Source organism: Heteronotia binoei, chromosome 5 (genome assembly GCF_032191835.1).
Source record: "Heteronotia binoei isolate CCM8104 ecotype False Entrance Well chromosome 5, APGP_CSIRO_Hbin_v1, whole genome shotgun sequence".
NCBI lineage: Eukaryota > Metazoa > Chordata > Lepidosauria > Squamata > Gekkonidae > Heteronotia > Heteronotia binoei.
Window position 1 is genome coordinate 21504555 of NC_083227.1, and position 24145 is coordinate 21528699.

At 49.0% G+C, this 24145-nt stretch overlaps 2 protein-coding genes across 2 annotated transcripts; both read left to right on the top strand.

Moving 5' to 3' along the window:
* Positions 1-1112: 1112 nt before the first annotated feature.
* LOC132572213 (zinc finger protein 239-like) lies at positions 1113-2214 on the top strand. The gene has a single exon (XM_060239056.1). It carries the CDS (start codon positions 1278-1280, stop codon positions 2208-2210), a length of 933 nt encoding a protein of 310 aa, XP_060095039.1. The 5' UTR covers positions 1113-1277; the 3' UTR covers positions 2211-2214.
* Positions 2215-14303: 12089 nt separating this feature from the next.
* Positions 14304-18345, top strand: LOC132572212 (gastrula zinc finger protein XlCGF52.1-like). Its single transcript, XM_060239055.1, has 2 exons — positions 14304-14544; positions 17023-18345. The coding sequence occupies exons 1-2, from the start codon at positions 14529-14531 to the stop codon at positions 18282-18284; spliced, it is 1278 nt and encodes a 425-aa protein (XP_060095038.1). The 5' UTR covers positions 14304-14528; the 3' UTR covers positions 18285-18345.
* The last annotated feature ends 5800 nt before the right edge of the window (positions 18346-24145 follow it).

The window sequence follows — 24145 nt, forward strand, 5'->3', positions numbered from 1 at the left end:
GGGCAGCTGCTGTGAGAGCCCTCTCAGCCCCACCCACCTCACAGGGTGTCTGTTGTTGGGGGAGAAGATATAGGAGATTGTAAGCTGCTCTGAGTCTCTGATTCAGAGAGAAGGGGGGAGATATAAATCTGCAGTCTTCTTCTTCTTCTTAAAAAAAACAATCAGATTTGATTGAACAACAAAAGATGAGAAGTCTGGGCTCTTTGGGGGCAGGATCTGACCCTTATCAACATGCTTACTCATATCTGAATGGTTTTCTTACTGCCATTTCAGGTGCAGGGAACTTTAGAGAAGGAGGAGGCAAAACTGGTCCCATCAGAGCCAGAGGATAAGTTGAGTTTAACAGGTAAGAGTCTGTTGAGTCTGAACTGCTCAAAGCAGCCGGATCCCTAAGGCAACTTCCCATGCACAAATCTCTGGGTGTTGTGGGGGTGTGTGTGGATTTTTGAAAGCAACAGCAATGTGCTTTCAAGTGGAAGTTCTATGTCATTACAAAGAAGGCAGCAAGCATTCAGGTTCCCCAAATTCTTCATCAGGCCGGGATGTTTAGTAACCCCACAAATAGGAGTGAACATACATGTATAGCACAGGGGTGGCCAAACTCGCTTAATGAAAGAGCCACACAGAATAAACGTCAGAGGTTTGAGAGCCACAAGACATGAATGCCAGACGTGGGTGGGAGGGAGGGAAGGAAGGAAGGAAGGAAGGAAGGAAGGAAGGAAGGAAGGAAGGAAGGAAGGAAGGAAGGAAGGAAGGAAGGAAGGAAGGAAGGAAGGAAAATATATGGAAGGAGAGGTGGAAAGAAAGCAACTTTAATGTATTCTCCAAGCTGCCAGATGGCTTGGAAAAGTGATTTCAAGAAACAAATGCTTTCTCCAAGCTGGCTGATGGGGCAGTGGGAGCTTCGAGAGCCACACAATATGTGTGAAAGAGCCACATGTGGCTCCTGAGCCACAGTTTGGAACACTGCTGGTGTAGGAAAAACAACACTGACTAACAAACAAAACAAGGTTGGAGATAGTAGGGAAGCTTTCTATGCTTGTAACCACCCCCACCACTTCTTGTGGCAACAAATCCCCCATGTTAGTTCTTTCCTTTATCTTGCAGGTATTGGGCAGGTGCACAAGAATTTGGGGAATAGTCTTCAGGAGGAAGGTACTGAGCCTCTGAAACCAAGAGACGTATCGGTGGAAAAGAGCCGTCTTCTCTGGTATTACAAACAAGCAGCAAGACTAGAGAGTCAGCAAGCCCCAGGTAGTGAGGGGGGACACGATCCAATGGAGGGTGTGGTTGAAGCACATCTCTGTTGGGAAGGTAACTTAGTTAGGGATGAACCCCGAAACCATGATTGTGAGAGACTAGAAACACGTGCCAATGAAGAAGGAAACTTTGGACAGAGATCAGTTCTTCTAAAATGCCAAAGAATGCACACAGGAGTGAAACGATACAAGTGCTCAGAGTGTGGCAAGAGCTTCAGTCGAAGCACCAACCTTCTGGTCCATGAAAGGACCCACACAGGAGAGAAACCATACGAGTGCACAGACTGCGGGAGAAGCTTCACCCACAGCTCCAATCTCAGGGCTCATGAGAAAATCCACGCAGGAGACAAACCATATGTATGCACAGACTGTGGGTTGACTTTCTACCACAGCTCAAGCCTTACAGCCCATGAGAGAATCCACACTGGGGAGAACGTGTACAGATGCCCACACTGTGAGAAAGTCTTCACCCGTAGCTCTGTCTTTCGGAAACATGTAAGGATCCACACAGGAGAGAAACCTTTCAAATGTTCTGACTGTGGGAAAAGCTTCTCGCAGAGGTGCAATCTTATTATACATGAGAAGACTCACACAGGAGAGAAACCCTTTAAGTGCTCTGACTGCTGGAGGAGCTTCAGTCGAAAATGTGACCTCATGGCGCACCAGAGAATCCACACAGAGGAAGACCCGTATAAATGTTCTCATTGTGGGAAGAGCTTCTCTCAGAAGTCCAACCTGGTGATACACGAGAGAATCCACACAGACGAGAATCCATATCTGTGCTCACACTGTGGGAAACGCTTCCGTCAGAAGGGAAACCTTGTGATCCACATGCGGATCCACACAGGAGAGAAGCCATATCAGTGCATGGACTGTGGGAAGAGGTTCAGTCAAAAGGGCAGCCTCACATCACATGAGAGAACTCACTCGAAGGAGAAAATAACTATTTAATAGTTTGTCCAAGGGGTAGGGAGTGGGGGGAGGAAGCTTCAGTTGTGGTTTTCTGATTTGCCTTCACTTAAGTGGAGTTTGCATTATTTAAAAATACGGTATTTTAGAAAAATGTAGCACATTACCCAAAACATAATAGCACATTACCCAAAACATTCACAAATCCCATTAGTTACACAATTGTAGGCAGGGCTTTTTTTGAGCAGGAACGCACAGGAACACAATTCCGGCTGGCTTGGCATCAGGGGTTGTGACCTAATATGCAAATGCTGGGCTTTTGCTACAAAAAAAGGCCTGATTGTAGGTATGTCCCAGTAAGGTATTTTATAATTAATGACCCGGGGGGAGGGGAGAGAATGAGGTGCAGCTTCCACCAAAGCAAGATTATGTTAATCGCACAGGCAGTCAGGTCTCTAATGGCTAATCAAAAGCCCTACTGGGCAGGAGACCCATCTGGATCCACCCATTTTCAAAAAACACTTGGAGAGCACCACAAAAAGGTATTGGAAGGTGCCATGGTGCCCACAGTCAAGATGTTGCAGAAATATGCCTTAAAGGCATGAGAAGGCCAATTACTTTCCACCCTTCCTGTCAACAGCTCTCAACATTCCGAGGGTAACAAACACGCTCAGTTCTCACCCTACAAATCAGTTTCTCAACCTGCATCCCTGGGGAACTGCTATTTATTCTCTTGGGAAAGCTTACGTGTGCAAATGGACTACACATAGGTTTCAACGATGGGTAAATCTGGCAACTAGTGGGAGGATTGGGGGACACCAATGTCACTACATCAATTTCAGGTACAACCTGGAAGTGGCGATGGGTAGCTCTAAAAATCACTGGAAACTCTATTGTAAAACCATAGAGGGTTTTTTTGAGATTCCTAGAGCTGCTCATAGTCATTTCCGGGTTGTACCCAAAAGTGACATCATGATGCAGAGGCCAGCAGCAATTTTTTCCATTTATTTTTGTCCTGCTGCCATTTGGAGCAACAGCAGGCAACAAAGATGATCTACTCTACCAATGGGACTCCCTGGGACTATTTCAAGTCCAGAAAATGATTTGAAGGAAGGCTTAAACCCCCTGTGTCCATGTCATTTCCTGTTCTGTTTTTCCCTTCTCTAATCTGCCATTTTTCCTTCTGTCCTTCATGTGTCTTGTTCTGCTGTTTCCCCCTTTCTTCTTCCTTCCTCTTTTCTGTTCCCTCATTTTTCTTTACTTCCTTTTTTCCTGTTCAACCATTTCCCCTTCCTTCCTTTCTCTGTTTTTCCTTCCTCTCATCAAGTTGGGCAGCAAATAAAAGCTGAGATCAAAATGGGCATCTGACAGAGAGATGGAAATTTCTTATTTGTGGGTTTAATTGTTTTATATACCACTTAAGGGGGGGGGGGGACAAAAAAAGCTCTCAGGGCAGTTTGCATCAAAAGCAGATAAAATCACATAACTTTACAATGACCTCAGTGGAAGAGCAGCCATAAAACGCAGACCCATAATTCCTAGCGACAGTAAAAGAGCAGCCATGAAATGCAACCATAAACTAGCCAGCCAGCAATAAAAGGGCGGTGTTATAAGGGACGCAATAAAAGGCAGACGTAAACCAGCCAACAGCAGTAAAAGCAGCTCTGAAAGCCAACAGATCTTTTAGCCAAACAACGATGGTTAAAAGCTCCCTCTTAAAATTCCAGATGGAGCTAAAATTGCTTCCCTCGCAGCTGTGAAGGATCATGGGATATCTAATGCTCTGGAATAGGAGATGGCTGCAAAGTACCTCTTTGTTCTGACATTATATTTTCATTTTAGGGGTGCTTTAAAATATATATATTTTATCCTGCCCAAAATGAGGCCTGGCTTTCATCAGGGGTCATTTTGTAGAAAAAGAGATGCCGGAGCTCATTAATACAACTCATTTGCAGAACTCATTTGCATATGCCACACACCCCTGACATCACATGGAGGTTTACTAAATTATATCAGCTCAGCATCTACCTTCAAGTATTTCTTGAATTATAACTGTCATAATAAAACCTTTCTTCCAACATACTTTTAAAATTATTTTCTCCTATGTGGCCACAGTGGCATGATGATTTCCACCTGCTTTTCCCATTTTTTGTGGGGAAAGATATTAGAAAGCTTGTCAAATGTCAGAGTTCAGCAAAATTCTCACAGGGGGTTGAACAACGGAACCCAGAAGCAAGTATTTCAGGGGAGGGGGGGGAGATAAGAAAGAAAGAGCACAATAAAATTTAGAGGTTCCGGAGCTCTGCTCCTGTGAGCTCCTGCCCAAAATGAGGCCTGGCTTTCATTATGAATTTAGCCTTAGCTTTCTGTTAGGACTGGGGTCCCCAGTGTAGTGCCGGATGGTTGCCAGACTGCCCACTGACAGCTTTTCTAGTGCCTGCCTTTTTAAAGTGGGTGGGGTTAGGTGGGGTTATTGCCCATTGGCAGTTTGGTTGATTATTGCCCATTGGAAGTTTGGTTGCTGCTACCACAACACAAGGATTTTCACAGTGTGGCTGAAGGTAAGCTGCTGCAGCCATTTTGTGACTGGCTGTGCCTCCTGAGACAGCTGTTTTGTGGACGCCATTTTGTGACTGCGCCCACCACACTGCCAGAATTCCAAAAGTGCATGCAAGCTCAAAACCCCTGTGTTAGGAGGAGAATAATGTTCCTTTTCAAGCTGGTTGACTGCTGCTCTTTCAACTCCTCTCTCTCCCTAAGAATTGCTCTTTCACCCTTTCCCCACCCCCCAAAGAAAAATTCTGATGATGTACCAGCTGAAGAAAAAGAGGAATAGCCAACCTCTTCCCTCGCTGGGAATCAAACCCAGGATATTGTGGTGAAAGTACCAAATTCTAACCACTAGCCTACCAGGGAGAGAGCAAAGAAATATTCTCTGTGCCCCAGTTTAAGGACAGGCAGGCTGACCCCACAAGGAGAAAGCAAAGGGACAGGTGGACAACTAGCATGGTTTCTTGTATGGGACAAAGGTGTTCCTTGGCCAGAAGTGGGATGCAAACTGCCAGATCATGACTATGGAGAAATATGTTGTAACTCAGTTGTACAAATCTTCGCCTTTAGATTTAAAAAGATTTTCTGTCTCTTAGCAGAGAACAGGCAAGGGAGGCAAGGTCAATGGCTCTCCAACCTTGCCCACTAATGCTTTAGAATTGCTAACAGCCTCCCTGGTGAGAGACAATGAAATGGTCAGCTTACACCTCCAGCTAGGGGCTGACTCCTAGAAGGGGACAGAGACTTCAGAGGTGAAAAGTGTTTCTTCCTGGAGATTTCAGGAAAGTCTTCTTTGACCCACAGGGGGTGGGTAACAGAGATAATAAAATCCCTTGGTGTGGGGGGGGGGGAAGCCTTTTTTGGCCATTTTCTATCTAGGGAGCAGGAGTCTTCCCTAGGGCTGCCATTGCCCTGTTGGAGATGGGAAAGGCTATTCCTCCCCAGTAGCATGGGCTTCCCAGCCTACTTTCAGCTGCCTATCTGGGTGGGGGTGGATGCAGTAAACATGAGGGAACATCAGCAGCATCCCAACACACTGACATCATTCCCTATGGGCCCTGAAGTAATGTTAGTGAATCAGTGGGGGATGCTGGGGACAAAACTCTATGGTTAAACCATGCCAAACTTCCAGGCTGTCCCCAGCATCCCCTGACAATATGCCAAAGTGCTTCTGGGCACATGAGGAGTGATGTCACTGCAGACGGCTCCTCACTAGTTAAGTCCCCCTGCCGGTTGCCATACCCCACCTGGCAACCCTATTTCTCACACCTGAGCTCCAGTAGGTGGCCGCCATTGCCATGTAGAGCAGATAAATGGGTTGGCTGCTGAGAGAAAGACTCCAGGGTAATGGGAAGCTTTTCGAACTCTGTACTTCTAATTTAAAGAGCCTGTCTTAGAATAAGACCAGTTAGGACATACACAGAGTATGGGGCAGAGGAGTTGCATATTTACACCTTTGAGCTGGTTTGGTGTAGTGGTTAAGTGCGCAGACTCTTACCTGGGAGAACCAGGTTTGATTCCCCACTCCTCCACTTGCAGCTGATGGAATGGCCTTGGGTTAGCCATAGCTCTTGCAGAGCTGTCCTTGAAAGGGGTGCAGCTTCTGGGAGAGCCCTCTCAGCCCCACCCACATCACAAGGTGTCTGTTGTGGTGGGGGGGGGGGAGGTAAAGGAGATTGTAAGCCACTCTGAGATTCAGAGTGTAGGGTAGGATATAAATCCAATATCATATTCTTCTTTTGGATTCCTTAGTTGTTCGCTGTGCTGCGCTACATGGTCCTTTTATTTTTAATAAATGCTTTATAATTTGAAAACTTGTAGTTCTTCTCTGTACTACCTAGACCTCCACTCTTTGAACACATTGTTTAAAGCAGAGGCCAGGGGCCAGTCAGTTGGCAAATCACTAATACCCCAGTGGTGCATAAGTGCAGTAAGCTGTCCCCATGGTAACCAGTCTCTGGGTAGCAGGAGATGTAGGCATGAAGTAGGGCCTTTGAATGGCAACACAGAGATGGAGAGCTAGGAACACTGATCCTCTCAGCAGGTAATGCCTACAAAGGCCAGCTGGTGCAGCAGTACCAAAAGAGGGAGAGAAAACCACTCCAAGTCTTGGGGAAAGCTGGGAAAGCAGTTAGAATCATAGAATCACAGAGTTGGAATGGGCCATACAAGTCATCTAGTCACCCCTGATCAATGCAGGATCAGCCTAGAGCATCCCTGCCAAGTGTTTGTCCAGCCGCTGCTTGAAGTCTGCCAGTGAGGGGGAGACTCACCACCTCCTTCAGTAGCTGATTCCCCTAAGGAGTAGTGATAGTAGCTGATTCCACATTGCCTTGCTTAGCAGAGATTTGGTAGCCGCTGGTGCCTACATGCCTCAAAGGGCAAAATGGAGTGGTACTAGAAGTCAGCGGGGCTGTTCCACTTCATTTACCACTAAACCACCAGAGAGAGGTCCACGCCTTCTCTGCATTGAGAATTCAACCAAGGCCAGCGTAGAAGCTGTCACCTTTCACATGCCACTCCCCCCTCTGGAGAAGATGATGAAGAAAAAGGCATTTCCATTAGAACAGTTTGGGAGGGGGGAGAGAAGCCACCTAGGACAGGGACCTCTAGCCTGGTTTGACCTTGCCAACAGAGTGGGAGAAGCTGAGCAAGAAGGGGTTGCAGAGATTGTGGAAGAAGTTTTTTTCAAAGGACAACCCACACTTGCTATAAATCATGAACACAAACTTCTCTGCAATTCAGACACACGCCCTGCATTGAAGCAAGGATCACACCCCCTAGATTACCAAGCATCTCACACCCAGCGCCGGCCCAAGGGCTCATGGCACCCCACCCCCCGCCACCCCCCACAGTGCTGCAAGCAGCACCACACTCCGTCACACCTCTCCTGAGGGCACTGCACCAAGGCACAGTGCCTGCCCGCCTGCCCCTCCTTCCCTTCCCAACTCCTCCCCTCCCTGCGCGATCACAGCGCATCGTGCCTGGGCTGTACCAGCCGCAATGTGGCGTATATCTTATCATTCATTCCCTCCTCTTTTCTGGAACTGGAAGGGAGGGGGAGCCAAGCCTCCTCCTGCGTGTTCTTTGAGAGATAAGTTGCACACCATGTTGCGGTCAGCAGGGCCCAGGCGCGGCGCACTCTGATCGCACTGTGGGGGAAGAGAAGGGAAGGGAAGGGAAGGGAAGGGAAGGGAAGGGAAGGGAAGGGAAGGGAAGGGAAGGGAAGGAAAGGAAAGGAAAGGAAAGGAAAGGAAAGGAAAGGAAAGGAAAGGAAAGGAAAGGAAAGGAAAGGAAAGGAAAGGAAAGGAAAGGAAAGGAAAGGAAAGGAAAGGAAAGGAAAGGAAAGGAGAGGTGGGTGGCGGCAGGCAGAGGAGGCAGGCAAACTAGGCGCTTGCCTGGGGCACAGGAAGGGGGGAGCCCAATTCAGCGCCCCCACCCTCCTGGCACCCTAGGCAACCGCCTAGTTTGCCTACTGGGTGAGCCAGCCCTGCTCACACCTTTGCCTTTCTTCTGCCGCTGGAAAAAATGCACTGGCCATGTGCAAAAGGCACCATGCCAGGCTGTGCCTTCCCTGAGGCTGGAACTCACAGTGTTCAGGTTACAAGAATGAGGCACTGCCATTCGCTCAAGGGAGACTGCCAGACGCTTTGCGTGGAAAGCTAGGCGATGCATCAGCAAAAAAGAAAACAAGGCACATGCCCTTTCCTGGCCAGGAATCGAACCCGGGCCACAGCGGTGCTGAATCCTGACCACTAGACCACCAGGGGAAAAGACAAAGCAGTGGTCTCTGTGCTCCGACTTCTGGTAAACTAAAACCACATGAAGAAACCAAGGGATCGGTGAGGCATAAGGCCAAAACCTTTGCTGGCCAGGAATCAAACCTGGGCCATGGCAGTGAAAGCCTAACCACTGGACCACCAGGAAGAGAAGCAATCAAATGGTAAACTATCCCAGCTTCTAATACGCTAATACTATAGATTGAGGAATCAAGGTGTGTGTGAGCCACCTGCTTTGGGCAAAAACCTTCCCGGCTGGGAATTGAACCCAGACCGTGGTGGTGAAAGCGCCAAATCCTGACCACCAGGGAGAGAGGCAACTAAATGGTCTCTGTACTCCAATTTCTAGTTGCTTAAAACCATATGGAGAACGCAAGGGGGGTGGGCCACTCACATGAGTTCTTCTCATGTGACAAAAGTCTTCTCTACCATAGATTTTTACCATAGATGTTTTTGCTCCAAAATCAGAGCGTCGACCCAACAGCCTGGATGTGATGTCACTTCCGGGTCTTGTGGGCAGCAGTGTACACACGTCCCTGCTTGTCAGATGGTGCTCCTTCTTCGGGGGGATAAGTTCCCCCCCGCAACGGCCTGTGGAGAAATGAGACTTGGCAGCAAGGGACCCTTGCCTTCACAGGCGGAGGTGGGGGTGGGGGTCTGGTAACCCTAGATCAAGCCAAGTCCCCCTTGGAACTTGGCACCTTTCATATGCTCCACCCACACTACAGAAGGTTGTGAGGGGAAAGACCCCCAAAGGGCCTTTCTCTAAGGGTTGTTTTTGGGAAGAGAAGTCGCTTGGGGCAGAGACGCCTATCAAGGTTTCTCCTTGCCAACAGAGGGCCAAGCTGAGTTTGAGAAGGGGTAGCAAAAATTGTGGGGATTTCCAACACCCCCCCCCCCCAAAAAAAGGATAGCCATGCCAGGTTGTGACTTCCCTCAGGCTAGAACTCAGGATGTTCAGGTTACAAGACTGAGGTGCTGCCAGCTCTTCTAAGGAGGCTGGCAGGGCTGTTTGTGCAGAAAGCCAGATGATGCATCAACAGAAGCAAGCAAGGAAGAAAACAAGGCACACGGCCCTTCTCCAGGCCAGGAAGTGAGAGCACTGAATCCTGACCACTAGACCACCAGGGAGAAAGACAAGGAAATAGTCTCTGTGCTCCAACTTCTGGTAGGCTAAAACCACATGAAGCAATCAAGGGATAGGCGAGCCACCAGCATAAGACAAAAACTTTCCCTGTCCAGGAGTTGGATCCAGATTGTGGCCGTGAATGCACCAAATCATGGCCACTAGACCACCAGGGAGAGAGGTAAGGAAGTGGTCCCTGGGTCCCAGCTTCCAATAGACTAAATCCACACAGGAAAATCTAGAGAGAGGTAAGCAACCAGCAGAAGACAAAACACCTTCCTGGCTGGGAATCAAACTCCGGCTGTGACAGTGAAAGTGCCAAATCTTAACTCTTTGACCAAAAGAGAGAGAAAAGCAAGGGACCTGCACATAGCAGAGGATGGTTTCGATCCATCGACCTCTGGGTTATGGGCCCAGCATGCTTCCGCTGCGCCACTCTGCTGCCTGCCTGGGGAGTGCTCCTCTCTGGCTCCTGTCAGCTTGTCACCTCTGCAGTGCAGTCGGCAAGCGCATTGGCTGGCTACGAACCAGATGGTGATTTGAATGCCCGCAGGGACATCTTCGGATGTGCCTGGTTGTGGCTGAGGAAGGAAACGGAAGCTCATCTGTTCTGCTCTGCATAAGTAAGCTTAATTCCCTCCCTCACTGAGCCTTTAAAAAAAATTGGACATAGGAGAAAAAATCCTGGGAAGTTTGGCTTGCCTGCATAATTGGTCTGCCTGCGAAGGCAGGCTGCAGGAAAAGGGAAGGCATCTATGACAGGGCTCCCTTATTGGCTAGGAACAATGAACCCACTGGCTAGCCCAACCACGGGGCCTACAGTTGCCAACCTCCAGGTGGGGTCTGGAGATCTCTTAAAATGGCAACTGATTTCCAGATGATAGAGATCTGCCCCCCTGGAGAAAACAGCTACTTTGAAGGGTGGGAAAAGTGATGCTCAGTATTCTTGGTGCTTTGGAGGGGCAAGTGTGAGGAAGGACTTCTAGTGTCCTGGCCCCACTGATGGACCTCCTGAGGGAACCTGGGTTTTTTGGCCACTATATGACAGAGTGTTGGACTGAATGAGCCATTAGCCTGATCCAACATGGCTTCTCTTATGTGGGATGTATGGCAATATATCCTGCTGAGATGCCTCCTCAAAACCCACCCTCCCCAGGTTCCACCCCCAAAATCTCAAGGTATTTCCCAACCCAGAGCTGATAACCTGTAAGGAATTGGAGATTGGCTGTGAGGCTTTTGCGAACTTTTTTGCGGACAAGATCGCGTCGCTCCGCCTTGACCTCCCTGCCACATTGGAGGCAGTTAGTGAAACCGAGGCTCCGGGCCTGTCTTCGGATTATGTTCTGGATGGTTTCAGCCCTCTCAGTTTGGAGGAAGTTGACAGGATCCTCTTATCTGCACGCCCAACAACTTGTAAATTGGACCCGTGCCCCTCCTGGCTCATTAAATCTTGCCAGAGGGAGCTTAGATATCCTGTACGGGATATCATAAATAGATCCCTCGCGGAAGGGCAATTTCCAACACAGCTTAAAGAAGCGGTGGTCCGCCCCCTCTTAAAAAAAACATCTCTAGATCCGGCCCAATTGGCTCACTATCGGCCGGTTTCGAATTTGCCCTATTTGGGCAAACTTATTGAGAGGGCAGTGGCGATGCAGTTACAGACCTTCCTGGATGACGCTTCCGTCCTTGACCCTCTTCAGTCCGGCTTTCGCCCGGGCCATGGGACGGAGACGGTGCTGGTCGCCTTAGTAGATGACCTGCAACGGCATCTGGATCGGGGCGGCTCGGCAGTACTGATGTTGTTGGACCTATCGGCAGCGTTCGATACGGTCGACCATCAGCTACTTGCCCGCCGCCTCGCCGACGCGGGGATTCAGGGGTTGGCCTTGCAATGGCTTTCCTCTTTCCTTGAAGGTCGGGGACAGAGGGTCGCGATTGGGGATGAGCTGTCCCGGAGGCACTCGCTTGATTGCGGGGTGCCTCAGGGTGCGGTTCTTTCCCCGATGTTATTTAACATCTACATGCGTCCCCTCGCCCAGATTGCCCGAAGGTACGGGCTGGGTTGTCACCAGTATGCTGATGACACCCAGCTTTATCTGCTTATGGACGGCCGGCCGGTCTCCGCCCCACAAAATCTGGACCGGGCGCTACAGGCTGTGGCTGGGTGGCTCAAACAGAGCGGGCTGAGGCTAAACCCAGCGAAGACAGAGGTCCTTTGCTTGGGCCGTCGTGGCCCAGGGGGGGAAATACCCCTTCCGGTTTTTGACGGTGCGCCGCTGATGGCGGCGCACAGGGTCAAGAGCCTGGGGGTACTTCTGGAGCCTTCCTTAACTATGGAGGCCCAGATAGCAGCCACTGCCAAGTCCGCATTTTTCCATCTTAGGCGGGCTAGGCAGCTGGCTCCCTTCCTGGAACGCGACGATCTAGCAACGGTGATCCATGCTACGGTCACCTCGAGGTTGGACTACTGCAATGCCCTCTACATGGGGCTGCCCCTGTGTCGAACCCGGAAATTGCAGCTGGTGCAGAACGCCGCCGCCCGGCTGTTATTGGGGCTCCCAAGGTGGGAGCACATTCAGCCGGGACTTCGGGCGCTGCACTGGCTGCCAATATCCTACCGAGTTCGATACAAGGTGCTGGTTATTACCTTTAAAGCCCTATATGGTCTAGGACCTGCCTACCTGAGGGACCGTCTCTCCCCGCATGTTCCCCAGAGAGCACTGAGATCGGGATCTCAAAATCTTTTGGTTGTCCCCGGGCCAAAGGAGGCCCGCTTGAAGATCACAAGAGACCGGGCCTTCTCTGTAATGGCTCCATTTTGGTGGAACCAGCTGCCGGAGGAGGTAAGGGCCCTGCGGGATCTCACCCAATTCCGCAGGGCCTGTAAGACAGTCCTCTTCCGGCTGGCCCACAACTAACGGCCCTGTATACCGACTACCGAATGCTGTATATTGTATACTGAATTTTTACCTGAAGCTGAATGGAGTGTAGCTTTACGACTGCTGGCTGTTTTAATTATGTATAGTTATAACAAATGTTTTATTTTAATTATATATTGTGAATTGTTAATTTAAAGTGTAATTTTATACTTTTATGTTAGTTTTATATATGTTGTAAGCCGCCCTGAGCCACTCGATGGGAAGGGCGGGATATAAATCCCAGATAAAAATAAAATAAAAAAAAAAAAACCAGTGTTCCTTCTAAGCTGAGCGAGTGTGAGCTAGCTCACATTTTTTTAGCCTCCAGCTCACGCATTTTTGTCTCAGCTCAGAAAAAATGGCCCTACAGTAAACTAATGTATGCAGTAGCTCACAACTTTAATGTCAGTAGCCCACAACTCTAATGCCAGTTGCTCAAAAAGGTGAACTTTTGCTCACAAGACCCTACAACTTAGAGGGAACATTGCTGGTAACCCCAATCAGACCCTACTTCCCAGTGATCGACATGGGTGTGTCAGAACTTGAGCCCAGGATCCCTTGCACCTAAATGTAGGTGGTATGCTGCAGGGCAAACTATATTGACGCTATGGGAGGGGAATCTCCAGCAAAGAGCAGCCATCGGGGAGCTGGTCAGGGGCTGTCCCCCGGAGACCTTCACCCTGCCATCGAATTATTTATTTATACTCCACCTTTTTGCCCAGGGAAGACCCAAAGTGGCTTACAGTGTTCTCCATTTCATCCTCACACCAACCCTGTAAGGTATGTTAGTGTGGCTTGCTCAAAGTCACCCAGTGCACTTCCATGGCAAAGTGGGGGTTTGATCCTAAGTATCCCAGATCATAGTCTGGTGCTGAATGCTACACTCCTTTGCTTGAGGCAGAACATCTCCTGCAGAGTCCAGAATAGTGCAAAAGGAAACATGGATATGTACAGTATGTATATGTATGGGGGTGTGTGTTAGGGTTGCCAATCTCCAGGTGGGGGCAGGGGATCCCCTGGTTTGGAGGCCCTCCCCCTGCTTCAGGATCATCAGAAAGTGGAGGGAAATGTCTGCTGGTCACTCCATTATTCCCTATGGAAACCAATTCCCATAGGGTATAATGGAGAATTGATCGGTGAGTATCTGGGGCACGGGAGGGGACTGTTTTTTTAGGTAGAGCCACCAAATTTTCAGCACAGCATCTGGTACCTCTCCCCAAAACACCCTCAAAGTTTAAAAAAGATTAGACCAGGGGGGTCCAATTTTGTGAGCCCCAAAAGAAGGTGCCCCTATCCTTCATTATTTCCAGTGGAGGGAAGGCATTTAAAAGGTGTGCGGTCCCTTTCAATGTGATGGCCAGAGCTCCCTTTGGAATTCAGTCATGCTTGTCACACCCTTGCTCCTGGCTCCATCCCCCCCAAGTCCCCAGATATTTCTTGAATTGGATTTGGGAACCCTAAACGGAGGGCGAATCAGACACGCGCCCCGCCCGATTGTGAGAACGCGTGCAGTCAAGGGAGTGGGTCCGCCTAGGCTACGACCAGCAGAGGGCTCTCGAGAGGAGGCGACGGCGGCCGGTTCTTCTCCGGCTTAGCCAGCCTCAGGCAATTGTGAGCCGCGGAGCTTCCGAGGTCAAAGGCGTGCAAGATCCGGGTCGCTTCCCCCACCCCCGTGTGAATGAATGATATGGGGTTTGATTGCAGGAAGAGGCCAGAGCCGGCTTAGGGTGTAAAGCGGCGGGAGGAAACGGAAAGAGCCAAGAAGGATCCGGAACGAGACGCTTTGTATTATTTTCCTCCTCCTTACTGTCTAAAAACCGGGACGGAGCAGCTGCCGGGTTAGTGCAGACGGAGCGATCCGGTTTGACTCGCCTCCCCTTTCCCCTGTAACGCTTCTTTTCCAAACCGAAGGGAATGCAATTCCGATCCTGTCCATGTTTGCTCGGGAAAAAAAGCTACACCGGGTTGGGTAGTGTTTGCACGGGACATGCTTAAAATGGAAGGTCAGCATCGCATCCTTTTAATCCGGATTGATTACAGTGGCGTTATTCTTAACTTCTGCCTCAGTACTCTCAAATGAGTATTTACTAACGATACCAAAACGTAGTGGGAGGCTCCGCATAGTGAAGGGAGCTGGCGGGTTTGAGCCCATGGTTTGCTAAAATGGTTGTTGTCAACCTCCAGGTGATGCCTGGAGATCTCCCGGAATAACAACAGAGATCAAGTCACCAGGAGGAAGTGGCTGCTTTGGAAGGTGGTCTCTAGGAAATGATTCCCAGCTGAATTCCCTTCCCAAACCCCACCCTCCCCAGATCCCACCTCCAAAATCTCCAGATATTTCCCAGCTCAAAATTGGGAATCCTGTTTGCAAACAATACTATTTACTTTAGGGTTTGTAGAATCTTTCGGGCTCAAGTGCCATGTTCTACTGGAGAAAGTTTTTCTTCCAGACGTTTAGTTCTCAGCTGGAAGAAAACGTTTCATTCTCAGTCTGGAAGAAAAACTTTCTCCTGACTGAGAAATGAGAACGAAACGTCTGGAAGAAAAACTTTCTCCAGTAGAACACAGCACTTGAGCCCGAAAGATTCTACAAACCCTAATGATGATGCCAGCTGTGAAAACCTGAAATCTTTGATAATACTATTTACTGATAAGGGTTAATCTTTTGTGTCTGTACCAGGGAGGAAAATGGGACGTCATTATATTAGATTATTATTTATTAATAGCCCACCTTGTTTGCTGAGACTCAAAGTGGATTAAAGTTTAGAAAACAGTGCAGTTAAAAAACAGAACAAAGTATACCATAACCAGTGAAAAAACTGGAATGCAAGAATTAGAAAACTAATGTGCTATAGCAGTTAAAAGTGTTGGGCTAATATCTAGTAGACCTGGGTTTGAATCTTTACTGGTGCCATGGAAGCTTGCTAGGTGACCTTGGGGCAGTCATACGTCCTTAGGTTAACCTGCCTCACAGGGTTGTTGTGAGGATAACGTGGAGGAGAGGAGAACGGTGTCAGCCCCTTTGAGTCCGCACTGGGGAGAAAGACAGGTTGCAAATGAAGTCAATAAACAAATAAAAATAATGCGGCATAAATAACTGTATACAGTAAACGGTGCAATAAATATTATTGCTTAACATTGTAGTAGGCACTATATACAGTGAGGGAAAACTGGGTGCCCTCATGGCTTGCAATTAATCACATCTATAACTATATTAATTAAAAACAGCAAGACTTAAGGGTTGTACTAGAAAATGACAGACCCTAATATACAGAAGTTGGCAGTCACATATATGCGTATTCAGGGCTTTTTTTGAGCAGGAATGCCCAGGAACGCAGTTCCGGCTGGCTTGGCATCAGGGGGGGTGTAGCCTAATATGCAAATGAGTTCCAGCTGTGGGAAACAATGGTGGCATCAGGGGGTGTGGCTTAATATGCAAATAAGTTTCTGCTGGGCTTTTTCTATACAAAAAGCCCCGTGCATATTTATTCTTCTTCTCACTAAGGTACCGCTGTGGGACTTGACAGTAAAAGAATCTTTCTCTCTCCTTCCCAGCTAGGACCTTACAGTCAGGGCAACTGATTGTGGGTGGGGAGAGAACAAAGGGAGGAGATAGGAAGGAAAATCAAAGAGGACATTCTCAAGGCTGAGGGGATTTGCTGTACCATTGTATAATGCATATTCAGTGGGATTAGACAAACTCATTAAGAATACATCTATCACTGGCATGTAGTCATAATGGAACCTCCATGCCCGTAGGCATTGTAGCTCTGGATAGCCATGGAAGCAGAAGACAAGAGCAGCCTGTTGTCTTCATGCCTTATTTGTGGGCTTTCTGGAAGCATCTGGTGGGTCACAGTTGAAAACGGGCTCAGATTCAAGCCAGATGTTTCCACGGGCACAAGGACTTTTGCTCGTGGAGTGCAGTTTTCCTGTTTCAACCTTCATGTGGCCGAAGAGGAGACCCACCCAAGAAAGAGGAATTCAGGGGACATTTTGGTCTACTGTATCTGTGGGGGAGGTGGGAAAGTCATATTCTGTGGGTGAAAGTCCTTAGGATCTAGTCAGGCTCCAACCCAGAATACTAAATGGACCTTTGGTCCACTCCAGCAGGACTCTTGGGATGTTATTCCACAGCAGTGGAGCCACAACAAAAGAGACCTTGCACCTGTTGGAAGCCAATCTCCTTCATCAGCTGATCTTACAACCCCCAGGGTTGGGTGGGTGTGCTATGTGACTGAGTTGTCCCACTGATGGACCTCCTGATGGCACCTGGATTTTGTGACCACTGTGTGACACAGAGTGTTGGACTGGATGGGCCATTGGCCTGATCCAACATGGCTTCTCTTATGTTCTGTCTCCTGATGGCACCTGGATTTTGGTCACTGTGTAACAAAGAGTGTTGGACTGGATGGGCCATTGGCCTGATCCAATATGGCTTCTCTTATGTTCTTATGACATTGTAATTCTATTGTGTTCAGGTTACGGGTCTTTGAATGAGACAGAGGACATGCTTACACAGGAAAGCCGCCTGCGTGAGAAAAAGCACAAGATGTCATCAGGATGCACCAAAGAGAGAGTGTCCTTGCTCCATAAGCAGGGAGATGATATTGAAAGCCAGCTTGAAAACTCAGCAGGGAAGAGATCTGAGAAATCCATGTCTTGCCCAGTGGTGCACAAAGAATTCAGTGACTCAGATGAGCATCAGGTAATCCACAATATTAAGGAGGACGGTGAGACTGAATGTGTGAAAAGCTGCAATCAGAACTCAGTCCTCATTCCATGCGATGAAACAAACATGGTTGAGAAACTCCACAAATGTCTGGAATGTGGGAAAAGCTTCCATTACAGATCCAACCTTGTTGCGCATGAGAGGACCCACACGGGAGAGAAACCTTTTCAGTGTGCCCACTGTGGGAAACGGTTCCGTTTGAGTTCACATCTCTACAGGCATCAGAAGCTGCATACAACCGAGCAGCCATACACATGTCCAGATTGTGGGAAACTTTTCCGTCACAAAACCAGTTTTGACGCACATCAAAGAACCCACACAGGAGAGAAGCCCTTTGTTTGTTTGGACTGTGGGAAGAGTTTCACCCATCAGTCAGGCCTCATTGTCCACAAAAGAACCCACACAGGAGAAAAACCATACTGTTGCACAAAGTGTGGGAAAAACTTTGTTGATAGGTCAACCTTAGTGGCACATGAGAGAGCACACAGGGGAGAGAAGCCACATAAGTGTGCTGAGTGTGGGAAGACTTTTATTCACAGATCCAGGCTCATTGTCCACGAGGAGACCCACACAGGAGAGAAACCGTATAAATGTTCAGACTGTGGCAAAAGCTTCAGTTTAAGCTCCGCCCTCCTCACACATCAGCAGATACACATTGGGGAGAAGCCCTACCAGTGCTCAGACTGTGGCAAAAGCTTTGTGCAGAGAGGAAACCTTGTGGCCCATGAGAGAACCCACACAGGAGAGAGGCCGTATGAATGCCCGGACTGTGGGAAATGTTTCATTGTCAGCTCTAGCCTCCGAACACACCGAAGGACCCACACAGGTGAGAAGCCCTATGAATGCTCAGACTGTGGGAAGAGCTTTAGTCAGAGTTCCGTCCTTATGAGGCACCAGAGGATCCATACGGGTGAGAAGCCACATGAGTGCTCGGACTGTGGGAAACGCTTCTCTCAGCAGTCGAGCCTGATTTCACACGCACGGACGCACACAAGAGAGACGCCAGATTGACTGGGCAGCAGAATTAAAGAGCCCCTGAGACTTGTACTTACTAAAATGAGATGTGTTGTCATTGTTGTGTTATTTTTGAGTGGTGAGAATTTCTGGCAGGAATCAAGTCTTCAGCAAATGTCTTCCTTTCCCTCATTCCTTGTCGTTCTCATAACAATCCTTTCTAAAGGAAATATTAAAGGGGAAGAGAAGCTAAGCGTGTAGAACAAACCATAAAGTAGGCTTCTCTTTCCCACAGTGGCCAACTAGATGCCTCCAAGAGGAAGAGCAGGAAGGAAACACCCCATCCCTTCATTCCCCACAACTGGTATTCAAAGCTATATTGCCTCTGAATATGGAGGCTCCACTGGCAGTCAGGGCTTTTTATGTAGAAAAAAGCGCACCAGGAACTTATTTGCATATTAGGCCACGCCCCCTGATGCCAAGCCAGCTGGAACTACATTCCTGGGCGTTCCTGCTCTAAAAAAAGCCCTGCTGGCTGTAATTTAAGGGGAAATAATCTTAAAATTGTGGGTGTTATTCTCCTGCCCTGCATGATTTGTGGGTGGGGAGAGGGACAGAAGAGCGAGAGAAAGAGAGAGAGCCCTGCTTTCATTTTAAGTTAATATGGAAATATCTCTGGACAGAGTCCTCAGCCCAAGAGTCAGGGTTACCTGATGGAACCAGTCCTTCCTATTACCTCCTGGCTATTGAAAAGGTCTTAAATGGAATGGGGGGGGGGGAGAAAGGATAGGTAAGTATTACAAGCTGATTGGCTAATAAAACACTGAGCCAATCCCTGCAGTTCCTCACTATGTACCTTGTGTGGCCATAGACTTAGACTTATTGGGCTAGAAAGGTTGCCAGCTTCAGGATGGGAAATGATCTCCGTGTGACAGGGATTACTTCCTCTGGAGAAAGTCATCTCGGTTGCTCTCCTCTGTATTTTTTTTCCAGCTCTGCAATGTCTTTTTTTTTTTTTTTTTGCAATATGGTGACCAGAACCCAACACAGTATTCATGAAGAAGATATTGGATTTATATCCCGCCCTCCACTCCGAATTTCAGAGTCTCAGAGTGGCTCACAATCTCCTTTATCTTCCTCCCCCACGACCAAGAGTGGCTCCAGCACGAATAGCGTCCTAGGCAGGTGCCCCCTCTGGTGCCCCCCCCATGACACTCCACTCGCCCATACCTGCCCCGCCACCACGGTGCTCCACTCGCCCACCCCCTGCCGTCGCCACGCTCGTCCCCCACTGCTCGCCACAACTAATACAGCCCTGCTGCCAGCTTCTCACAGCCCGCGCCTGCGCGTTTTGTTAAAAGACTCTCTTAACAAAACGTGCAAGCGCGGGCTGCAAGAAGAAGCCGGCAGCAGGGCTTCGTTTTAGTCATGGGGGGACAAGCGATCGAAGCGCTGCAATGGCGGGGGGGCCGGAGGGGGCTAGCGGGAGTGGGGGGGAGGCAGGCAAACTAAGCACTTGCTTGGGGCACCGGAGGGGGGGAGAGGCCAATTCACTGCCCCCACCTCCTGGCGTCCTAGGCAACCACCTAGTTTGCCTAGTGGGTGAGCCAGCCCTGCCCACAACAGACACCCTGTGAGGTGGGTGGGGTTGAGAGGGCTCTCACAGTAGCTGCCCTTTCAAAGACAACTTCTGCCAGAGCTATGGCTGACCCAAGGCCATTCCAGCAGGTGCAAGTGGAGGAGTGGGGAATCAAACCCGGTTCTCCCAGATAAGACGCACATTTAACCACTACACCAAACTGGCTCCCACAATGAGGCCAGAACATAGATCTATCCAGGGGTATTATAATATTGGCTGTTTGCTCAACATAGAATTTGTCTTTTTCACTGCTGCAGCACGCTGGGTTGACATTTTCATTGGGCTGTCCACTACAACCTCAGTCTCCTTTCCTCTCAGTCTGAGCAAGTTCAGACCCTGTTAGCCTGGTTAGAATTTTTTTTTTGTAACCTGCACTGAATCTGCCACATCAGGACCAACACTAGGGGTTCTGCTGCCCAGGGCAAGGACCCCCCACCAGCGCCCCCATGCAGTCACACGCACGTTGCTGCTGTGACGCCTCTTTCACCTACCCGGGTCCTCAGGGCCAGCACGTGGGAGTCGGCAGGGTAGACAGCTGCTTGGGGCGCTACCCCACCAGGCACCCTTTATTCTCCCTTGCCCACGCAGAGCGCTCCTCTGAGCCTGCCTTGAAGGCTGGCTCAGAGAAGTGCTGCACAGAGCACAACGCTCTTCAGAGGCTTCCTTGGAAGCCTCTGAAGAGTGTAGTGCAGGGGGAAAGTGCAGCACTCTTGTGCACCACCCGCCACTCTCTCGTCCCCCACTCACCGTCCTGCACGATGACATCACTTCTGGTGATGTCATCATGTCGCGTGCATGCAATGAGCTCATAAAGGGCAGAACTCCTAGCACCAGGCTTGTGGGTCCTGGGCAGGCAAAAGTGGCAGTGGGGCTCCTCTGCGCCACTCTGAGGCAATCTTCCGAATAGAAGGCAGCCTCTGAGGTGCACACGTCGCCACCCCGCAGCCCCTTTCACCTGTCCAGGACATGGGCAGGCAAAAGGGGCGGTGGGGTGCCTCTGCACTGCTTGGATGTTGCCTCTGAGCAGTGTGCACATTGCTGCCACACCGCTCCTTTTGCCTGCCTGGGTCTTGGGCAGGCAAAAGGGGCTGCGGTGCCCCTCTGCACCACTCAGAGGCTGTCTTCTCAAGGTAAGGCAGCCTCCAGGCAGTTCAGAGAACCTGGAAGGTGCTGGGCAGGGGGCTGTTTTCTCATTTGGAGCTGCTCCTAATGGAACCAAACTGGCCAGCATGAGCAGGGACCTGCAGCCAGGTGGCGCCCTAGACAGCCGCCTACCTGGCCTACGGTACTTCTACTCTCTGACGATGCACAGTTGTCCACTCACAATTTCCAGAGGCCTTCCTCACAGTCATCCTTGGTTATCACCATCCTGAACAGTGTTGTATCATGCGGATACCTGGCCACTACTTACCCGCAGTTCCAGATCTTTTATGAAATAACACCAGCCCCAGTTCTATTGCTTCAGACTAGTGGCTGAATCTATTGTAAAAATGGTAGTCAGTAGGATTTGGCTGGCTTTTGGCTTTTAGCTTTTTCTCTCTGGGTGTTCTAAATAAATATAGCATTTCAGCTTTTTGAAACAATGCACACATAAGCGTACCTCCTCCCATCCCAGAGATAAATCAAGGTGGGTATCCATGTTAGTCTGCGCCTAGCACTAGAAAAGAACAAAAAGTCTCGATGTACTTCTAAAATTAACAAAATCTGTGGCAGGTTCTGAGCTTTCAACAAAAGCTCCTCCCTTGCCATACACTTCGTTAGTCTTTAAGGCACTACTGGATTCTTGCTCTTTTCTACTAGAGTTGCCAAGTCCAATTCAAGAAATATCTGGGGACTTTGGGGGTGGAGCCAGGGTGTGACAAGCATAACTGAACTGTGAAGGGACTTCTGGCCATCACATTTAAAGGGACCGCACACCTTTTAAATGCCTTCCCTTCACTGGAAATAATGAAGGATAGGGGCACCTTCTTTGGGGACTCATAGAGTTGGACCCCCTGGTCCAATCTTTTTGAAACCTGGGGGGGTAATTTCAGGAGAGGCACTGGATGCTGTGCTGAAAATGTGGTGCCCCTACCTCAAAAAAACCCGTAGCCCCAGATACCCACAGATCAATTCACCATTATACCCTATGGGAATCGGTCTCCACAGTGCCCAGCGGACATTTCCCTTCTCCCCCGCACCTCCTCCCGTTTTCTGATGACCCTGAAGCAGGGAGGGGGGGGGGGGAGAGCCTCCAAACCGGGGGATCCCCTGCCCCCCACCTGGGGATTGGCAGCTCCAACCCCCACCCATGAAAAACCCAACCAACAGCAATAATCATAATAAATAAAAGATGTGCAAGAAAACTCAAGAGAAAGCATCCAATGGGAAGGCACAGAACCTTTTTGCACGAAAAGCACGCGCACCGAAGGCTAGGCGACTTCCTCAAGAGGGTTAAAATCACTGACTTGCGGAAATGCTGCACGGAAGCGCGCCGTGAAGCCACTTCCGGTGCCCTCTCTTCCCTCTCCCTTCCTGGTGGGAATCAGACTTTTGAATTGTCTCCTCCGCGCTGCAGGGGTGCTGCGGGAGCTTCTCCCGGGGGAGGCGCTGCTACGTGCTCCCCTGCTGGATCGGCAAAGGGAGGTGAGTGGCGGGGTGGGCGGCATTCAGGAGGAGTGGAGAGGCAGGGATTGGCGTGGGGGTGGGGAACAGCTGCACAGGTCGCTAGGAGGGAGGGAAACACTGGATTCTCCCGGAGGAGAAAGGAGAGAAGCCACATTTGACTTCCAGAACTAACTTTCCCCGTTTCCTAAAGATTCCGCCCCCCCTCCAGCAAATCAGTTTTGTTAAAGCAATCATGAACCATGTTGATAGATCCAGGTGGGCAGCCGCGTTGGTCTGAAGCAGTAGAACAAAGCAGGAGTCCAGTATCACCTTTAAGACCAACAAACTTTTATTCAGAATAACAAAGTAAGAGTCAAGTGTACCTTTAAGACCAACGAAGTTTTATTCCGATCGTAAGCTTTCGTGTGCTCTAAGTACGCTTCATCGGTCGAGGAATGAGGTACAGTGAGCAGAGCTACATATACACATGTAACATAAATATATACGCCACTCTAGTTTGCCATTAGGAAAAAATACATTAAAATATCGCGGAAGATGGGTTTAGTATATGTAATGAGATAAACAGCCAATATCCCTTGTTTGAGCATGTCAATACAAAAACATTATTCTGATACACTATCCTAAAAGAGCAATACATTGGGATACTATGGGTATATAGCCATACCTGGTGAAAGTGAGTTTAGCATATGTAATGAGATAAAAAAAATACCAATATCCCTGTTCAGTCCTGGGGAGGTGTTTGTTCCAAGTTTCAATGGCAATGTTGTGCAATTCAGATTGAGGCTTAAATGACTTTTATTTTAGAGTTGCCAGATCCAGGTTGGGAAACTCCTGGAGATTTGGGGGTGAAATCTGGGGAGCAAAGGGACCCCCAGTGGGGAACAATGCCATAGAATCCACCCACCAAAGCATCCATTTCCTCCAAGGGAACAGATCTCTGTAGTCTGGAGATCAACTGTAATTCCAGGGGATTCTAAGATCCCACCTGGAAGCTGGCATCGCTATATCAGTGTTCCAAATGCACAAACTGGAATTGTTTAGGAGGGTGTTCTTGGGCAAACTGCGGTGGAATGGACCTGCTCAGAAGCTGTGTTAGTCTGTCGCAGTAGAAAAGAGCAAGGAGCATCTTGAAGAGGGCTTTTTTTTTGTAGCAGGAACTCCTTTGCATATTAGGCTACACCTCCCTGATGGAGCTTACAGTAGGCTCTGTGCTAAGAGCCCTGTAAGCTCTTGGAGGATTGGCTACATCAAGGGGGTGTAGCCTAATATGCAAAGGTGTTCCTGCTACAAAAAAAGCCCCGTTGAAGACTAACAATATTTGTGGCAGGAGATGAACTTTCATGAGTCTTTAGTATCTGAAGAAGTGAGCAGTGGCTCAGGAAAGCGCCTACTCTGCCACCAATGTTGTTAGTCTTTAAGGTGCTACTGAGCTGGTTTTTATTATGGATAAAGTTTTCTGGTGTGCATTGTCATGTTGCCCTGAACGGTTATATTTGCTTGTGCTGTTCTCCCCAACTGCATTATTTTGTTTTACTTGGGATCTTTGCTGTTTAAGAGTCAAATGTTATCATATCCTGTGATCTGCTCACTGGTTGACTGAGAAGTTTGTTTGTTTTCATATTTGTTACCTGCCTCAAGTTCCAATGAGAAAGGTGGGACATGAAGAATGCAT